Source organism: Lottia gigantea (genome assembly GCF_000327385.1).
Source record: "Lottia gigantea unplaced genomic scaffold LOTGIsca_107, whole genome shotgun sequence".
Classification (NCBI taxonomy): Eukaryota; Metazoa; Mollusca; class Gastropoda; family Lottiidae; genus Lottia; species Lottia gigantea.
This window is the reverse complement of record NW_008706931.1, coordinates 606,527-625,961: the sequence shown is the minus strand read 5'-3', so window position 1 is coordinate 625,961 and position 19,435 is coordinate 606,527. Positions and strand designations below refer to the sequence as shown.

Genomic DNA, 19,435 nt, shown 5'->3' with positions numbered 1-19,435 from the left:
ACTGTACGGCAGCATTATTTTCTTTGTTTTACTCTTTTTCGATTTCCAAGGGATCTTTAACCTTGTTTTATTGTACTAGATGACATGTCAAGGGTATATAAGCAGATTTTAGTTCAGTACAAAAACCTTTATTAACAAGTAATCATAATTTCTTTAAACATTTAATCAGTGAGTCTCTGATTTTAACTCGAATAGATTCATCACCCTCACAAATAATATGTGTTGAATCTCCATCAACTTGTATTAATGTATCATCATTTGGCTGAAATACACAATTAAAAATGACATCATGTAAACATTCCAATGCTCTAACTGTGGCCCCTGACTGTGATACAAACGATCATTGCATACTTTGATGTGGGATAATCTTGAAAAGAGGGTTTGGAGACAGAGGCGGAGCCAGGTTTACGTCCGAGAGAGAGCGAGGGGTTCGAGAGATTGCCCAAATCTTTAACCTAGTTATGAGATTTTTGGCCGAAAAACTTGCTTTCGGGGCTGCGAGGGGGGGGGGGGGGGAAGAGTTGTGGGGCGTGGCGACTGCCCCTTCTGCCCCTCCCCCCTTTGGCTCCACTACTATTTAGAGAACAGATCATTTCAAACTAAAATACTTGACCTAGGACTGTTAACAAACTCAGATTCACTAAAGCAACTTACAAGATGTATAATGGATCCACTTCCAGTTTCCTCAACTTTTATAGATGATATTCCTTGCTGAAAGAAACAAATAAATCTTATAGGGATTGTAAAGAGGTTTTCTTAGCCATTTAAAGCCACCAAACCACTGGTGTTGAAAGAGACAATGATACCACTTAAGATTTTTCCTACTTAATGTATGAATTAGAACATTGTTTTAATCTACTACAGTGAAACATGGTAGAAATATGTTTTATAGTTTATAATTTTTTAAGATGATACCTAATAATTTAGTTTTGTCCTACTAAATAAAGAAATATACACTACTGTCTTTACTTGCTACAGTGAAACATGATAGAAATATGTAACAGTTTAAGACATATTGAAGAGACAATAACTTAAAACTAAATATAAGCATACCTGTGTCATAACATCTACAAAAGTTTGAATGTTAGGAGAACCAAAGATATAGGACTTTTTGTGTACATTAAATCCATCATGTGAACGTTTTTGACCAATAAGAGCATCTTTAGGAAGAGGTTTTAAAGTGTAAATGTTATCATGAATTTTAAGTGAACCAGTTAACATTGTGATGGCTGACCCTGGCTTGACCTCCACTGGCTCCATTTTTGCTGCTAACTACAAAAAAAACAGAAAGTTTCATTTTTAAGAAGGATGACATCATAAGTTCAAGAGGACCCTTTCCAGTTGGTCTTTTTCTAACGTAATTATGAGATTTTTGCCCAAAAAACTTGCTTTCAGGGCTGTGAAGGGGGTGGGTGTGGGTCAGCTAACCTCTCTGCCCCGTCTTTAATATCATTAATATTTCAAATCAAAAGTATTTACCTCTGTATCAATGTCGACTGACTGAAATTTTCGTTTAACAGGAAGTGATAATACTTGACCCCTACTGTAGGTAAAAGGGGATGGCTCCTACAATTCATAAACAGATTTGAACAAGCTTGCTGAAGCATGTAACATTATGCAGACACATTTTCACAAAAACTTGATATGTTGCAAAAATGTTTTACATCCTACTGTTCTGTTGAGCTCATAAATTTAGGCAATGCCATGCTGGGACTACAGAATTAGCCTCCTTTTTTTCCGATGTACATATAAAATTTCATTGTATATTTGTCATTTGATAGTGTGTAAATTCTGTTAAAACTTTACATGCTTTGTTATGTAATAATATATTCCTTGTGTTTTTTGTTATATTTGCTCTTTGCTTCTTAATGTCATTCAAATCTTATAAAAGGGAAATTGGGGAATTTTTAAATGAAGTGGAAATCTAAAGAATGTACCCAGTCTATAGTGAGATCTGTTCTATGGGCTGCCATCATGGGTGGTGTAGTATATGTCTCTGATACAACTAGATGTAATGGACGTAAATCTTTTAATAATTTATTAGCTTGACCAAAATCTAAACTGGTATCAATTGGACAGTAACAAACCTGGAAAAGAAATAAAATTATTTCAGATGAAAAGAGCTGGGTAATATACTGATATCACTATAAATATGGGAATTTATATCATTAGTAATATAGTCAATACATATAATATTATCATGATATACCATCAAGGAGCTGGGTAATATACTGATATCACTATAAATATAGGAATTTATATCATTAGTAATATAGTCAATATATATAATATTATCATGATATACCATCAAGGAGCTGGGTAATATACTGATATCACTGTAAATATAGGAATTTATATCATTAGTAATATAGTCAATATATATAATATTATCATGATATACCATCAAGGAGCTGGGTAATATACTGATATCACTATAAATATAGGAATTTATATCATTAGTAATATAGTCAATATATATAATATTATCATGATATACCATCAAGGAGCTGGGTAATATACTGATATCACTATAAATATAGGAATTTATATCATTAGTAATATAGTCAATATATATAATATTATCATGATATACCATCAAGGAGCTTTTTGTCCAGATATGATCATCTACAAAATTGCAATAAACAACTTAATTTTTAAAACTAGGGCATGGTAATATACTGGTATGAAGGTAAATACCTGTATAGGAATTTATATCATTAGTAATACTGCCTTATAAATACCAAAATATGTCAAATTTTTGTTCAGATATCATTTGGATCATACAATTTTAATTAGTAAATAAATATTTGAAACTGATGGTAATTTTTCATGCTAAAACACATTTCAATTAATCTAAAAATTTATCTTAATTAGTTAAAATTCACCTACTCTCATGGATAAAGGTTGAAATGGTCCCAAAGCTTCTAAGTATGGAAAGTCTGGCTCTGAAAGAGTAAAGATTCGGCTCTAAATTTACAGGAAGCAGCAAGATTTTTTGATGAATCAAATCATGATATGACAAACAAATGTGTACACATATAACTAAACATCATTGTTCCATTGTGAATGTAAACCTGACAACAGTAAACCAGTCCTTTCACAATAAATTACTAGTAATATTATTCTGTTACTATCTGAAAATATACAACAGTATAGTAAAACATTGTTGTTAAAGATTAATAGCCTCATATTGCTATTTGATAAAAGCCTCTTTAGGCAATGGACATACCTGTAAATATAATAGTATTAGCTGCATGTTTCCCCCATAATTCAACAAAATGTACCACATCTCCCATTCTTAAAGATGGATGCCCAGCAAACATAACACATGGTGCCTTTACTTCTAGATTCATATCTACAAAAAATGAAATTAAACAGATTGTAAATAGATTCCAAATTTATTATGAATTTTAGGGAAAATAATAACATCAATTTGCTGTATTTCTATTTTCAGTCAGATGTATTTTTTTCATGCAATTCTACTTAAACTAAGCTTTTTATGATGCCACCATCACAAAGGTACTGATTAAGTCATTTGACTTTAGGAACTTACCATTCAAGCTTTTGAAATTTTTTAATCGCCCTTGATTTTGTAACTACAAAAAAAATTGTATTATAATGTCAAGCCTGAAATCATTCAATTCCATAAATCTAAGTGAAATACTGATCTGATAGGATTCCTTTCAATCAGCTGGTCCAAGCTAAACCTCTTGGCATATATCGATCCCATTTCATCTGTTTCCTTTTGAGGTTGGATTTACTGGAATAATGGAGAAAGATGACTTATTCAAGTTCACCAGATTTTCATATCTTAACTGAGAATAACACCACAACAGATATATATATCTTTATCTTACCTCTGCATGTGGAAAAGGACACTCTGGTAAATAAACTTTAGATTGTTTATTCTGGGACAACCTACAAATAAAAAATGTGATACAATAATCCATGTGTGATATCATACTAATCCATTTGATATCATGTGTGACTACTGAACTGTTATCAATTGAAGCATTGTGTGAAATTATTCAAATCATAAGTGATATTTACTGAACCATATCATGCGAGCCAATGTGGTATCTAGAGAGCCAATGTGGTATAGAGTGAGCCAATGTGGTATCAAGTAAGCCAATGTTGCACCATGTGAGGCAATGTGGTATCATATGAACCAATGTAGTATCAAGTAAGTCCTATTGCACCATGTGTGCCAATGTAGTATCAAGTAAGACCTATTGCACCATGTGTGCCAATGTAGTATCAAGTAAGACCTATTGCACCATGTGTGCCAATGTGGTATCAAGTAAGCCAATGTTGCACCATGTGAGGCAATGTGGTATCATATGAACCAATGTAGTATCAAGTAAGACCTATTGCACCATGTGTGCCAATATGGTATCAAGTGAGCTAATGTTGCACCATTTGAGGCAATGTGGTATCAAGTAAGACCTATTGCACCATGTGTGCCAATGTAGTATCAAGTAAGACCTATTGCACCATGTGTGCCAATATGGTATCAAGTCTGAACTAAAAAATATCTAACCATTCAGCAAAGATGTTGGAGTAAGCTAAAGCACTATCTGACACTGGTGAAAGAAAGTACATCGGTATACTAGCTAGACCACACCTATCTAGATGTATAGACAGTAACTCAAATAAATCATAGGTAATACCAGATGGATAACATGGCACCAGAACATTACCACCATTCTTTAATGTTACAGCTGGAAATAAATAGAAGTCAAAATACTGTAACCACCTAAAGAAGGCTATTTAAAGGGATTGTAAAGATGTTTTTCAAACTTTTTATGTGTATTGAGGACACTGATGGCATCAATCTGAACCTTCCAAAGTACAGTGTGTAGCACAAGGGGCTTCAGTTTACTGTCTTTTCTTTACAACTAGAAACTTATTCCATGTCAGTCCCTTTTGAGAGGGCAATCAGCTGTTCATAAAAAAAACACCCAATAGTTTTTTTTTACCTGTATTAACGCAGAATTCACCAATCATGGCATCCGGATTAGCTAACGGTGTTTGAGTCAAACAGCTCAATATTAAAACATCACTATTGCGTAATGGTGACTGCTCCAATGGCTAAAAAACATGAAAATAGAAAAATAAACACACTGCTTGGGCTTAAATAAAGGTAGAAAGAGAGAAAGGTAAAAAAGTTAGCTGCCTGGTCTTAAGTATTTGGTAGAATAATGTGTAGGATCTTACCTTTGGATGTGTGGTTAATGTAGAAGTTCCTGATACATAGCAAACCTAAAATCATACAATATATGAAAAATACTGATTTAGGATTATGTATATTAGAATAGAAACAAACACTGACAGTTATATGTTCTGTGGTCATTAAACTAATTAAACATTCTACTGATAAGTTTTCTATTTGTATTTTAGACATCCCTTTACCAATCCAACTTTCATGTGGTTCTTGCATTGATGTAGATACTGCAAAGATATCAATAGCACCTATTGTGATAGTGACGCTCTTTAATGGAGGATTGAATTCAAATAAGATTTTAATCTTGAGATGATATAGTGCACACCTTTTCATGTGTAGACTTAATTACCCAGTTACTGCTACCAAGGCTATACCCTGAACTAACTGCTGTTGACTCAACACAACCATATATATTCTACAAATATAATTAATCCTTCAAAGAAAGTGTTGTGGTTAAGTTGAAGCACACCCAGTGGGTCCTATTTCAAATGATGCATTATGGGATATTCAGAGTGAGAGATCAACTATCTTAGTTTAGATGAGTTTGCTTTTTGTAGGTTGAAAAAGCTTCATTGTATATCATGTTGTGTACTCCTAGCCTTGAGAACCCTACATATGGAGTTCTACATTTAAAAATACCATAATTATGACAAAATTGATCGTAAGATGTTCTCTGATCTCCATATTACAAGCTTGAAGTGTATGTAACATACATCACTTAGTAACGGCCTACCATTTTTATCATAAAACAGTCAAATTTTTAATCTGCTTTTAATGAACTTTATTATGATCATTTAGATTAATAATATTTAACAGATTTTCAATCTAAACTTACCATTTTTTGGTTGAAGCCGACGACTTGAACCTTTGATAAACTAGAATCAATATCATGTTTGGTATAACACTGTTTCCATAGTAATGGATTAACAGCTTCTTTTAATGGTGGTGGTAAATTTCTAAACAAGTAAAGAACAGGATACAAAAAGGATCCAAAATGAAATTTTTAAATGGTTTGTCTGATGTCACAGCCAGTGCTTTTGAAAGTCTGTAACAAGTTTTATTGTTGTCTGCTTGGCAATTAGGTGCTACTTTTGTGTTGGCCCAGTTTCAGCTTTATATCACAACTATCTTATGATCACCCTAATGTCTGTTAATGTCAGGTAACACATGCCCACTACCAGCTGTCAGAATGATAACAAAATCTTTAATGGCTTAAAAATAAATTTCAAATAATCTTATAATCATCTATAAGTCAAGGCAAAAACCTGAAAAAGTTCATCAAGTTATCATGAAATTCAAACATGAACAATGTCTCATCGCTGTACACACAAGGGCCATAACTCGGAAACTGTTGATTCGATTATTACCAATTTCTAACTTGACTGAGATCTCATCATGCATATCTAGTTTCATCAAGATTGGATAAAAACTGTAGTCTCTATCGTGCCTGCAAGCCGAATTTGACAAGTTTTTACTAAGTAAAGGGCAATAACTCCGAAACCCTTCATCCGATTGTTACCAATTACAAACTCGAGTGAGATCTCATCAAAATATACATGCATACCTAGTTTCATCTAGGTTGGATAAAAACTGTAGTTTCTATCGTGCTTACAATCAAAATTTTGACGCGTTTTTACTAAGTCAAGGGCAATAACTCTGAAAAGGTTCATCCGATTATTATCAATTTCGAACTTGACCGACTTCTCATCAATATATAGATTCATACCAAGTTTCATCAAGATCGGATAAAGATTGTAGTCTCTATCTGCCTACAAGGCAAATTTGACGCGTTTTTACTAAGTCAAGGGCAATTACTCTGAAACCGTTCATCCGATTATTACCAATTTCGAACTTGACTGAGATCTCATCAATATATACATGCATACCAAGTTTCATCAAGATTGGACGAAAACTGTTGTCTCTACCGTGCCTACAAGGCAAATTTGATGCGTTTTTATTAAGTCAAGGGCAATAACTCTGAAACTGTTCATCCGATTAATACCAATTTCATCAAGATCGGATAAAAACCGTCGCCTCTATCGTGCCTACAAGAAATGTGAACCGACGGACGGACCGACGGACAGGGGCGACGGCAATATACGTCCACATTTCCATGTGGGCGTATAAAAATGCTTGTGGTAGCTCAGTTTGAAGTTGTCATAATTAAATCACATCAGAATCAAAAGAACTTACTTGATAATATCTTCATGTTTCCATTTAGAAGATATATTAGTTCTAGGATTTCTTTCTACATAGTTCACTAGTTCCTCCATATACATTCTATAATCAGAATTTAAAAGGATTGTAAAGAGGTTTTCTAAACTTTTTTTGTGTATCCAGTATCTGATAGCATCGATTTGAACCTTTTCAATCAGAGGTCTGTGGTTCTTGCGATTCCCCTAAAACAGCATTTTTTTCTATCAACAAAACAATCATCTTAAGAAGCTCATTGATTGGCCAGTGTCACTTCACAATTTTCCTAGTGGTTATGAATGTCTCCAAAGGCACACCTACCTCCCTACTTGAAGAGCTGGTTCTGTGGCATAAACATAGCCTTTAAATCCTGTATACTCAGTTATATAAGGTAAAGCTAACATACAAGTACTGTTAGATATCAGTATAGCATCTATTGAACTTAAATCTAAAATCTTCAACTAAAAATAGGCACAGACAATTAGCATCTCAATGAAATTAAATGGAATTGTAAGTCCTACTTTTGAAACAAGCAACACCATAAAGTGTGCAATAAGGGAAATTTTGACAACTACATAAGCCTACTCTTTTTTTGAATCTTAACTGTAATGATCTGTATAAGTTTTAATTGTCCTACGTCAGCCTCTAGAATCTAAATAACTGACAAGGGGAGACTGGATGTACAAATCTGTCAATCAAGTTTCTAAATCACAAAAAAACATTCTCTGATTTCCATTCTTAATTTTAGAAAATACTGCATCATACCTCTGGAGTAGCTAATTCAAAAGCCCCATCAACAAATAATCTACCAGAACATTCTTTAACTTCATGGCACTGAAAAATTCAAAACTTCAACATAAACCATTTTCAGAGAAGTGGCAGTCTTTGCACTTTTCACATTTTATTCAAATTCAGATATTTGATTCAACTTAATTGATTGTTTTACGTGGAAAGTTAGCTGATCAATCTATGAAAACTACCGATCAAAATCTAGAGTTTCTCTTAACTTGTCTAAAAGTTTAAACTAAAAGTTGTCTGCAATTAATTTGGGGAATGCCAAAACTATTTAAAACATTAGCTAAAATATCACAAAAAAAACTGTTATCTGATTTTTGGGAAACCAAACAAATTGACAGCAAAAAAAAAATGACTCACAGCTTCTCCTAGTTTACTCTTCTTCTCAAAACCTGGAGACCAACTTCTAGCTTTTGATATCTGTGTCCTGAAAATGAAAAATCTTCTTTTTTTCTGCATTTTTTTTTTTATTAATGTCAGTCTATTGAAGCAGTGGTGGCACCAACCTCGCTAGACCAATGGTACAAATAGGGAGTAGACTGAAATAAAGGGGGACAACTGTAGTTGTTGAATTCAAAACTCTGTGGCCCCGACAAGGAGTGTCTAATAGAGCTCTCCATGAAAAATTGAATTGTTATTATACAATTCATATTTCAATATTTGTTAGAAATAGTGGGAGTGCAATTGGGGGTAAAAACCAATTTGCTACTTCAATAAAGTTTCTGTTTCTAACCCTGGTACAACTGGAATGGGAAGAAAATGTTGAACTTGAGCAATATCAAGACCACAATCTAACATTACTGTTACTCCTTTAAAATACAGCACAAAACATGGCTTGCTCGGGTTACTGGACAAGCAAACCTGAAATTTAGACCAGATTATTTTAGTCATATAAGCCTAAATAAAAGTTATCCTAATAGAACGATTAATTGAACAATTACTCATAATTTTGTGTTGTTTGTATCTTTCTTTCTGATTCCTAAAGACACCATCCTAATTATTAAAAGAAGGCTATAACAATTGTCCTTCATTTGGACAGAGTTAGATAGGCAATGTTAGTTATTCAAAAATAAAATTACCAATTTCATCTTTGTGAACAATATTACACTTTTGCAGCGTCAGAAGGTTTCAGTAGAATTCAAACGCAAATAAATGAGCTAATCCACTCAGCCTCTGATCTATCTTTTTGTCGGATAATTGATAGAATATAACGATAACAACAATCTTATTCATGCATGTATCAACCGAACTCTGATTTAATCATTCTGAACTGAAGAAATGGATTCAAATTTAGGCTAGATTTTTTAATGTCTATATATCATTCTTTAATGTCTATTCAATTAGACCTATTAATTAGCCCTAAGAACAATTAATCAATGGAAGTGACAATGTTTTATCTCAACAGAAACAGAATTTCATTCATTTATTATGATTTGAATCGATGCTTTATCTTGACAGGAAGTAAACATATGGCGCGCGTCTGACGCATTCAGTGTTTGACGCGAGTTCTAGAAAACGTGACTTGGCTACGAATTGGTAAAAATCGATTGCATCTCGTTACATTTCCTCATTGAGTTTGCGTACCAGTAACTTCCGGTTACAGTAACATGTGAGAAGAGAAACAAAGTTTCATCAGATAATTGAAAAGAAAAGCAAATAAATTTGACATTATTATCTGGTTTGAAGGATTAGTTTCACGGCTGAATAAATAACCGGGCGTTCTGCATAATGGCAGCGCGAATTTTTAATGCCATTGGTCGAGTCGGTGTTGGTTTGTTTGTGACTGGAGCTGTAGCACAATCAGCTCTATATAATGGTAGGTCAAGGTCAAATTTGATGCACATATTTTCCATTCATTTTTCGACTGTGACATAATAGGTTTTGGTAATATATCAGCAATTTACAAATCCTAACCTCCGATCACAAAAATTGCAGACTGCATTTTGGCATTATTTTTTTGTATGACTTGAAACTCTGACGGAGCCTAACTAAAGACAACTGGACCAACTGTCTGTACGATAGCTGAATTTTCCATTGCACACTGCATGGCAATACCATAACCCATAAAAGTAAAACTTTCATCATTTCATTCATTGTATTTTTAGTTGATGGTGGTCATAGAGCAGTTATATTCGATAGATTTCGGGGAATCATACCAGACGTTGTTGGTGAAGGTACACATTTCCTTGTTCCCTGGGTACAGAAACCTATTATATTTGACGTCAGATCGCGACCCAGGAATGTTGTAGTTGTCACGGGCAGCAAAGGTATGTAACTTCTGGAGCAAATGAAATAACTGCTCAAGATTCTATCTATGAAGACATACAGATATCTATCTCCAAAATAATTGCCATATCCAGGCCAATGGGACTGGTTTGTAGTTAACTTTACCCAGATTACTTCCTGAGGTCCCTGTCTATCAACTACTATCAGCTGGTCTGTAGCCAAACCTCTTAGCATTGATCTTTCCTGTATTATCCACACCCATTCACAACTGAGTCCACTGATAATTAAAGGTTTTGGACATGAATGAAATAATAAAAGTAAACAGTTGTTTTATCTTTGTTTCAGATTTACAGAATGTTAATATTACATTACGTATATTGTTCAGACCAGTTGTAAAAGAATTACCTAGAATCTATACCAATTTAGGTGTGGACTTTGATGAAAGAGTACTTCCATCCATTACCAATGAAGTTCTTAAAGCAGTTGTTGTATGTTACATTTTGTTTATGATTATATAGATATTATTTGATATTATCAACTATTCATATCATGTATAACAAGGCTGGAACAGTCACAGCTGATAATTGTTACAAATAGTTAGGGAAAGACCTATGCCAAGATGTTTGACAAAGGGCTAGCTGGTTGACAAGATGCCTATTAACCTAGGTTGTCACCTTGTAAAAGGTTTATCTGGCAGCTGTCCTGGCAAAATTTCTCTCATTGCAAACTGCATGGGAATTGAGCCTTAAATCTCTTCAGCAAGTTTCAAGTTCCTGGGATGCCAAGCAATACACTACAAGATGCCTTGTGTGGTATCTTGATGTATGTAACTTCAAGTGCGGTGCTTTTGACCTTCCAATACATTGGTTCTCTTTTTTTTCTATATTTTTAGGCTTTATTTGATGCTGGAGAGTTGATTACTAATCGAGAAGTTGTCTCACAGAAAGTCAGTGAAGAATTAGTAGAGAGAGCTGGTCAGTTTGGTATTGTATTAGATGATATCGCTTTGGTAAGTATTACTGTATACTATTAAAGATACCTCAACAATTAAAATTCAAAAAAGTAGGGTAATGCTGTTGATCTTTCCCTCATTGCACACTACATGGTGGTTTGCCTTTTCATTAGTCTCATTCAGGTGGAGAAAAGTAAGACATTTATCACCAATGGCAGCGGAATATCTCAATCAGTAGTGATTGTATTGTCATCTGTTAGGTGATTAATCCACCTCCGGGTAAAATATGCCACAGCAAGTGCTTTTTAAAGTTGACCTGGTGATGTCTTCCAACCTCATTCTCTATTTCATTTTATTTCTTAAGGCTTCTAATTCAGACCAAATTTCTATTTCACTGTTTATTTTCTAGACACATTTAACGTTTGGTCAAGAATTCACGACAGCTGTAGAATCAAAACAAGTTGCACAACAAGAAGCTGAAAGAGCCAGATATAATGTAGAAAAGGTAACCTTTTTCAATTAAATATGATTTCCTTTCTTGCTTTCCTAATTATTTTTTGACTGCATTGTATTCTAACAAGCTCTGATAAAGGACCCATTTCTGGATAAAATGATTGATTTATGGGATAGTGGAACCCAAATAGGCTGTCATATATTTCTACTTTGGTCTAGTAAAAATGATTTCATTTGATTTTCTTTAAATTCAGGCTGAACAATATAAAATAGCAGCTATCATCACAGCTGAAGGGGATGCCAAGGCTGCCGAATTATTAGCTAAATCATTTGGGGATGCTGGAGAGGGCATGGTGGAACTACGTAAACTTGAAGCCATAGAAGATATTACAGTCAACTTGTCCAAGGCGAGAAATGTGACTTATCTTCCTTCAGGACAGCAGACATTGTTGTCGTTACCACAGTGATGTGGATAATATATGAACTATTAATGAAAATGTTTAGGTTTTTAGTGTCTGTGTGAATGAATTGTTAGTTTATTCTTCAATGGCATATAAGAATCACAAGTTATAAATAAATAAGACAACTATATTAGTTAAATACTATTGTTGTTAAAATTCCAATGTGGTTCTCCCACCATCATCAGGAATATAATGATACTTCTAGAATATTTATTACATTGAAATGCAAGTAATAAATATTCCAGAAGCATTTGAAAATAATAATTGTATTATGTACTTTTCGTATGTGTTCTTCTGCTATAAAATGATTCATTTGTTTTGTTATAAAAAGGCATTAAGAAGAGAAATATGGAAATGTTTGTATATTACAGTAGTATCTGTTGTGTTGTATAAAATCATACAACCCAATGAAAGACACAAATCATGCATTTATATTAGAATTGCTTCCCTTGGATTATGGGTTTACATTGTAGGATCAGTCTGTTATTTAGTGCTATTCAAGCCCTAAAATTTGCATTTTTGTATGGGTCCCATTATGTCAATTGTATTATTGTATAAACTTAAGCAATTTTTTCATGGGCAAACTCAAAGTAATCATAACGTTTTTTTTTTTGCTGAAAATTTTAATCTTCATATCAAAGCACAGGTATTTATTGCAGAAATTTGCTTAGCCTAATAAAAATCATCTAGAAATGTCTAAGAGAACTATTCATTATGATATAATGTTATACATTTTGTGTGGTATGTTTGTATTGAATCTGAATGTGTAACTGACTAAAAATAAAATGTCGTTTTGGTACCGTATTTGTTTAATTGGAATGTAGATTTGTAACATCACCCAACTCTATACTTAAAGGATTGTTAAGAGGTTTTCTTAGGTTTTCATTTGTATCAGGGACACTGAAAGCATCAATTTGTACCATTCTAATTTATAGTCAGACCTTTATAAGAAGCTATTGTAGTAAAACTAAGCATTATAATACGTTTCTCAAAAGCTGATGATACTTCATTAGTAGCTTTTACAACAGTGACATCATATTATATTAGCAACCTTACATGGTGTATCATGTATAATTAAAGAAAACACAGACATCTTATGGAATAATTGGAATGATTAAGATAGAAGCCATAAATGGATCGGATACACCTGAAAACTAACGACCCTCTCTACAATCTCTTTTACTATACAATGTAGGTTCAAATTGAATGGAAACGTAGCTATTACTAGACTTTAATATAAATTTAAAGAGAATTTCAAGGTACCAAAGGGTATTAAATCAGGTCTAATCTCTTTTGGGTGGCTGTGAATACTCCCCACCCCACCCTCGATTTTAAAGCAACTGTCCTGTCCTCAAATATATGTCTGAACACTGATATCACATTTATACCAAGGTCATGTACTGGTGACACCACAAATGGCGAATCTATTCCCTAAAGACACTGCTTGTTAAAACTTTCTAATAAATCAAGGAACATTTCTCTAGATTTTTGTGGGCTTTTTTTCATAAATTTGATCCAAGAATTTTTTAACTTAATGATAAAATGAGAATGTCCCATTTAAACGTTGAAATGTTACCTAAATGGAAGGAAGAATTATTCAGAGTAATTAGAAAGTTAGAAAAAACCAACGGCATAAAGAAAAAAGTTGTACATTTGGAATTTTACCCACTTTACTGATAACCAAATGTTTTATATCACGTGGCGCACTGTCTAGTAGGTATGTCAACAGCTGGAATGATAAAATATAACACGTAAACCTGCAAACTTTATTTGTATACGCCTACATATCGTTTTCCGGGCGTCAATAATTGATCATGTCCCTCTGTTCTCACTTCCTTGTTAATTCTTACGTTTTCAAACTGATTATGATGAAACCTAGAGTTAAAAAATCATCAACACAGTCAGAATCAAGTTAAAATTGTGTTTAGCGATGAAATAAAATTCGTGTAATCCACTTATATTTTTAAAAAATTGGATTAATTTTAATTTTTACCTACATGTATATTGAAGTCATATCTTGAATTGAAAGCAGCCGAAAGACATCGAATCATCAGATGTTTGTTCTAATTAATAAAGCTGTGGACACACGAACGGCTTGGTCGGCGATTTTTGTCTCCGACTAGAGTCTCACCGACCATCTGCGGGCACAACAGCGGACAAAATAATCTCCAAACGGTCGTTTTCCACTATGTCGATAATCACGTGCGGAGCATGCAATTGAAGGGGAAATGAATCAGTTTAGATGATGACGCTCTGTCTTGCAAACGATAAATTTATCGTAGACAAGTATCAAATTTATTTGATATTATAAATTCTGTCGGCAACACGATAATCTTGTCGTGGAAGCACGGGTACACGCTAGATTTAACTCAAGATTTGAGTCGGCGACAAAAATCTGCGACCGAGAATGTTTGTGTGCTCGCACCATAAAAGAGGATTTGTACACATGGGTGGCGACAATTAAACTCGCCACTGACTGACTTATTTGCTAAGCTTGATGCTGATTTAGAATTATTTTAGTGTCCAAAGACCAAATCCTGAAGACAAGATGACTTCCACTTGTGTTAGACACCAAATCGCCTCCGTGATATTTCGACGCCGTGTTGGCATCATTCTATAATTAGAACAAGACCAACTCTAGCTCTCCACGAGAAATATAGCGGAACAACATGGAGTATACAATATTTACTTTAATATGTTTGTTGTCTGTCGTAACGTGTCTGAATTTAAAAGAAACGGTTCCCCATTCTGATCTAGGTAAGTAGAATTCGTTTCTTTGAAAAGCAATTCAAAACTTTAGAAGTTTTGGTGTTTATCGGGGTCCGGATTGTAACTTGCAGTTAATTCTCGACTTGTAATTTATATATCTTGGCATTTAATATTACGTTTAAATGTAGATAAATTGTACTCTATGACCACAGTGAGCTCAGAGTTGAATTTGTTTTCATATTCCATAATAATCCAAATGTAACTTCAATTGCATGCTGTAGGCCTATGTCTTATATTTCAACGACCAGGGGTGGACTAATCAGCTCTGACGCATGGACAATTCAGACCCCAATCGTAATATCCTACTGATCGTTCCTTGTCCTCAATAGTATCACTATAACGTTGCATTGTTCATTACAGAATGTCATGGAACGAGCGTTGGTTTAGGTTACAGTGGCTCACGGCAAAACCATTATAACAATTTAAAGAAACGGTACATGGGCTGTACGGTGGTCCATGGTAATTTAGAAATCACCAACTTAGACGATCCTAACATCGATTACGACTTGTCCTTCCTCTCCGACATACGTTACGTCTCCGGATACGTGTTTATTGGACTGGTATCGGAGTTGGACACACTAGAGTTGAAGAGTCTTGAAGTCATACGCGGTAACAGAACGTATGCTATACACGGAGAAGCTTACAGCTTGGTTGTGTCCTTAACGTCAAGGTATCACAGTCCACATCTTGGTCTTCAACAGTTACATCTTCCAGCTTTAAAAGGTAGAGTTTATTTCTTATTTTTGACACCCACTTTCTCGAATACTGAGTTTAGCTAATTATCAGTAAGTTAAACACTAGTCTTGTCACACTGAGATATTTAATTCTGTTTGCTCTAGGTTATAAGGCTGTAATTGAGCTTTATGGGCTGTTAAGTTTCAAATTTCTAGATGGCATACCAATAGCTCAAATTGAGCTCTATCAACTGGATAAGCTAATGTTATATTACTATAAAGTTAGCTAATATTTATACTCTATGGTACCACCAGCTGTTCATGCGAATATTTATTTTACTTTACATATAGCTGAAATTATACTCTATCAGTTCATAAAGTAAATATTGAGACAACATTAAACATTTTTGCAGAGATCGTAGAAGGCAGAGTGATGTTTATTGGGAATCCGGTGTTGTGTTTTATCAATACGATACCTTGGTATAAAATAACTCGTCTCTTCAACTCGACAGACAACCACAATCCTGTATATTATGGTGAGAGAGCATACTCCACCAACTGTAAGTTTCTTTTATTTTAAACCATGTGATGCATTAGACTGTTTTGCAGACTTTAAAAACGAATGTGATATCGTCATTGTTCTTGTCCTATATCCTCAGACCTAATAAATAAATGTGATATTGTCACTGTTTTTGCCTTAGTTCCTCGGACGAATGTGATATTACCACAGATCTGGCTTTTGTTCGCCAAACGTGATACGCATGAGTTATCGTCACTGTTCTGGCCCGTAATGCTCAGAGGTAATAAATGAATATGATATTGCCATTGTTCTGACCTTAATTCCTCAGACGTGATATAGGATTGTGATATCGCCTCTGTAAATCATCAAACGTAATAAACTATTGTGATATTGCCACTGTTTTGGCCTAAGTTCCTCAAACGTGACATACTAATGTGATATCTCCTCAGCTCTGACCTTAGTTCGCCAGACGTAATATAGGAAGGGGATATCGTCACTGTTCTGGCCCGAAATCCCCAGAGGTAATAAACAAATATGGTATTGTCACTGATCCCAGTTCCTCAGACAAACTATGCAGATGTGATAACGTCACTGGTCTGACCCAGTTCCTCAGACGTGACACAAGGGTGAGATGTCGTCATGAAACACAGTGATTTCAAATGGCCCAAATTTTGACTGAAATTGTCCCATGTAAAAACAGATTTCAAAGGCTATCAGTAATGTTTTGACACCTTTGTTCCAATTCTGATTAAAAAAATAGCAGTAAAGCTCGTAAAGAAAGATATTATTTTGATTCAGTCTGAATGCTGTAACATTATTTCCTTGTAAAAGTCCTTTTTAGCATCTGATATGAAATTTTTCAGGCGATGATTGTCCTCAAGAATGTTCTTTCAATGGGGCTTCAAGATGCTGGGGACCCAGACCCCAATTATGCAGTAAAGGTTTGTAGGCTGAATCCTTTACTTTACAACCAATATCGGTTGCCTTGGCAAAGGTAATTATTTCAAGGATAACAACTTAGCTTCATGAAGACCCGTTTTACCAGTTGGTCATTGTACAAATCCTTTGGCATGGATCTTTCCTGGATTATTAGTACATATTTACAGTTGGGTCGACTGGAACAATAAGAAAAGTTATTCATGATCATTTGATCTCCTGACTTACTTTCTTTGAACGAGATAATTGATTAACGGAATTGTCTTGCTGGTACGGATTTTGTACGAGATTAGAACCCACGAGCATTGTTAATTTTTACGTAACCATGATTATGATTATGATTATGGTTGTGTGAAGATTCCAATACTCTTACCGACGGTGCTACAGACCGTTCTATTGACTTGATTATATTTTAATTAGATATTGACTACGGCTGTCATTCAACATGTAATGGTCGATGTTATAAAGGAGGGGAGGATGGGTGCTGTCATAAACTGTGCTCTGTAGGATGTACAGGGCCAACAGCAAGCGATTGTTATGTAAGTACAAGTCTTTAAAAGAGGGGTATTGGCCGATATTTCCACAATGTCAAGCTGTAATTCCTGGACTACAATAACCATCATTGTCAAGGCAGCGATTTGAGTGGATTGTACGCTACCAAATACAGCCAATGAGAGCCCTGGACAGAAAGCCTGTAAACCATAAGCCACAATTTTTATGGCATTTATGTATGTCAAGGGCTCTGATTGGCTGTATTCGCTAACGTGTAATCCAATCAATCGCTGCATTTTGTGATACAAACATTGTGGCAATTGCAGTCAAGGTATAAGAAGAAGTTCATAATAGGTTGATATTTTGAAGATGTGATTTGGATTGAAAGTCACTATTAAAGTATGAGTATGTACCTATTGTATTTTGTTATATCTAGACGAGAATTAAAAGCTGATCAATGAACATTATGTTGAAAACATTTTAGAAATCGGAAAGTCATCATCAGCTGAACTTTATAAAACATTGATTACTCCCTTTAATGCTATTAATGACAACTTTACAAGTGTTCAGTCTCCTGCTTGGTGTCTTCTATTTGGTTTCATTAAGGGGTTATTATTTCAGGTTTGTCGAGATTTTAAGATGGAAGAAAGTGGAGAATGTGTGACTCACTGTCCGGACTCGACATATACCAAGAGTCAAAAATGTATTCTATTTTAAGGGGCTATTTGGGCAATGAGTAATTTGATAATCCAATGCACGAACTCAAAGCCTACTTGTGTATTGCAAAAAAATCATATCGCTGACTCACTGTCTGTACTCCAAGAGTCAAAACTGTACTCTATTTTAAGAGTCACCTTGAGTTATATCCATGCAATTCCTCTGAAAATAAGACTTTTATGACGTCACTATCGTAAAGGCCCTTAGATATTATTAAAAGCTCTTGCCAAATACACACAAACAAGATAATTGTAGACACACAGACGAGCTATCATCTACATGTAGATTAATTCTTTAATCAGAATTCGAATGCCTCTTATTGTAGTGTTATAACAACATTATGGCTATTGTTTCAAGATGGATTACATGTAAACTTTACAATAAACTTATATATCAATTTTGTTTTATTTTTAACAATACTACCCTTTGCTTATTTTTTATCCTTTCATAGGTCGCGATGGTGCCTTCTGATTTTTATCTATCGGGTACCCCCTCCCCTCTATCTCTATGAGAGGCTGAAATGAAAAAGCGTTTGGTGGTACGGATGGGACTATAAACCCTGTGTTCTGAAGGCTGTGTACGTTAATAGACAATCGACAAGCTAATGCTGCATGCCTGACAAAAGTTTCCCGGAATGTTCACTATAAAACGTTGCACGTCTTCATGAGACAAATTAGTTAATTGATAGAAATGAAATGAATATGGCTGCGAATAAAAATATGAAATCAGTTCAAACTTTCCAGTAGTTTTAAACATTGTTTTGAAAACCCGAAATATGTCTACAGTTGGAAGATTTTATATTTGAGTCAGTTTTCGAATGAGCATTTACTGTCAATTAAAGTCAATTATCGTATGATCGTTTTCTGTACTGTTTCCGTGCACTCTCGTAAAATGGAGGCGTTTCTAGTCCGATGTTACAATAATGGCTGCCCTTTCTATTTTTGTGTATACATTGTAATTTTGACTTTAATGGGGAATTAGAATTAGTGAAATGTGTATGTTTAGCAAGGCGAGCAAAGCAAT

The 19,435-nt window shown here is 34.4% G+C and overlaps 3 protein-coding genes across 3 annotated transcripts; 2 read left to right on the top strand and 1 right to left on the bottom strand.

Moving 5' to 3' along the window:
* Positions 1-142: 142 nt before the first annotated feature.
* LOTGIDRAFT_224004 (hypothetical protein) lies at positions 143-9,103 on the bottom strand (the record flags this gene model as incomplete). Its single annotated transcript, XM_009046828.1, has 19 exons — positions 143-262; positions 655-711; positions 1,054-1,272; positions 1,480-1,566; positions 1,938-2,087; positions 2,890-2,945; positions 3,230-3,340; positions 3,524-3,596; positions 3,858-3,918; positions 4,541-4,721; positions 4,980-5,091; positions 5,218-5,262; positions 5,550-5,639; positions 6,060-6,180; positions 7,418-7,504; positions 7,739-7,878; positions 8,183-8,241; positions 8,590-8,639; positions 8,946-9,103. The coding sequence occupies 19 exons, from the start codon at positions 9,101-9,103 to the stop codon at positions 143-145; spliced, it is 1,977 nt and encodes a 658-aa protein (XP_009045076.1).
* A 712-nt stretch (positions 9,104-9,815) lies between these two features.
* Positions 9,816-13,102, top strand: LOTGIDRAFT_237446 (hypothetical protein). The gene is made up of 6 exons (XM_009046827.1): positions 9,816-10,028; positions 10,318-10,479; positions 10,784-10,926; positions 11,331-11,447; positions 11,800-11,895; positions 12,098-13,102. The coding sequence occupies exons 1-6, from the start codon at positions 9,941-9,943 to the stop codon at positions 12,308-12,310; spliced, it is 819 nt and encodes a 272-aa protein (XP_009045075.1). The 5' UTR covers positions 9,816-9,940; the 3' UTR covers positions 12,311-13,102.
* Positions 13,103-14,963: 1,861 nt separating this feature from the next.
* Positions 14,964-18,812, top strand: LOTGIDRAFT_224000 (hypothetical protein). Its single transcript, XM_009046826.1, has 6 exons — positions 14,964-15,061; positions 15,434-15,796; positions 16,161-16,307; positions 17,131-17,208; positions 17,624-17,742; positions 18,317-18,812. The coding sequence occupies exons 1-6, from the start codon at positions 14,974-14,976 to the stop codon at positions 18,410-18,412; spliced, it is 891 nt and encodes a 296-aa protein (XP_009045074.1). The 5' UTR covers positions 14,964-14,973; the 3' UTR covers positions 18,413-18,812.
* The last annotated feature ends 623 nt before the right edge of the window (positions 18,813-19,435 follow it).

Excerpts from the sequence above, each read along its gene's own strand:
- LOTGIDRAFT_237446 (XM_009046827.1), top strand. The coding sequence starts at position 9,941 with ATGGCAGCGCGAATTTTTAATGCCATTGGTCGAGTCGGTGTTGGTTTG. Across the intron at positions 10,029-10,317 it reads ACAATCAGCTCTATATAATG|TTGATGGTGGTCATAGAGCA; the intron begins GTAGGTCAAGGT and ends TTGTATTTTTAG. Across the intron at positions 10,927-11,330 it reads AAGTTCTTAAAGCAGTTGTT|GCTTTATTTGATGCTGGAGA; the intron begins GTATGTTACATT and ends CTATATTTTTAG.
- LOTGIDRAFT_224000 (XM_009046826.1), top strand. The coding sequence starts at position 14,974 with ATGGAGTATACAATATTTACTTTAATATGTTTGTTGTCTGTCGTAACG. Across the intron at positions 15,062-15,433 it reads GGTTCCCCATTCTGATCTAG|AATGTCATGGAACGAGCGTT; the intron begins GTAAGTAGAATT and ends TGTTCATTACAG. Across the intron at positions 17,743-18,316 it reads CAACAGCAAGCGATTGTTAT|GTTTGTCGAGATTTTAAGAT; the intron begins GTAAGTACAAGT and ends TTATTATTTCAG.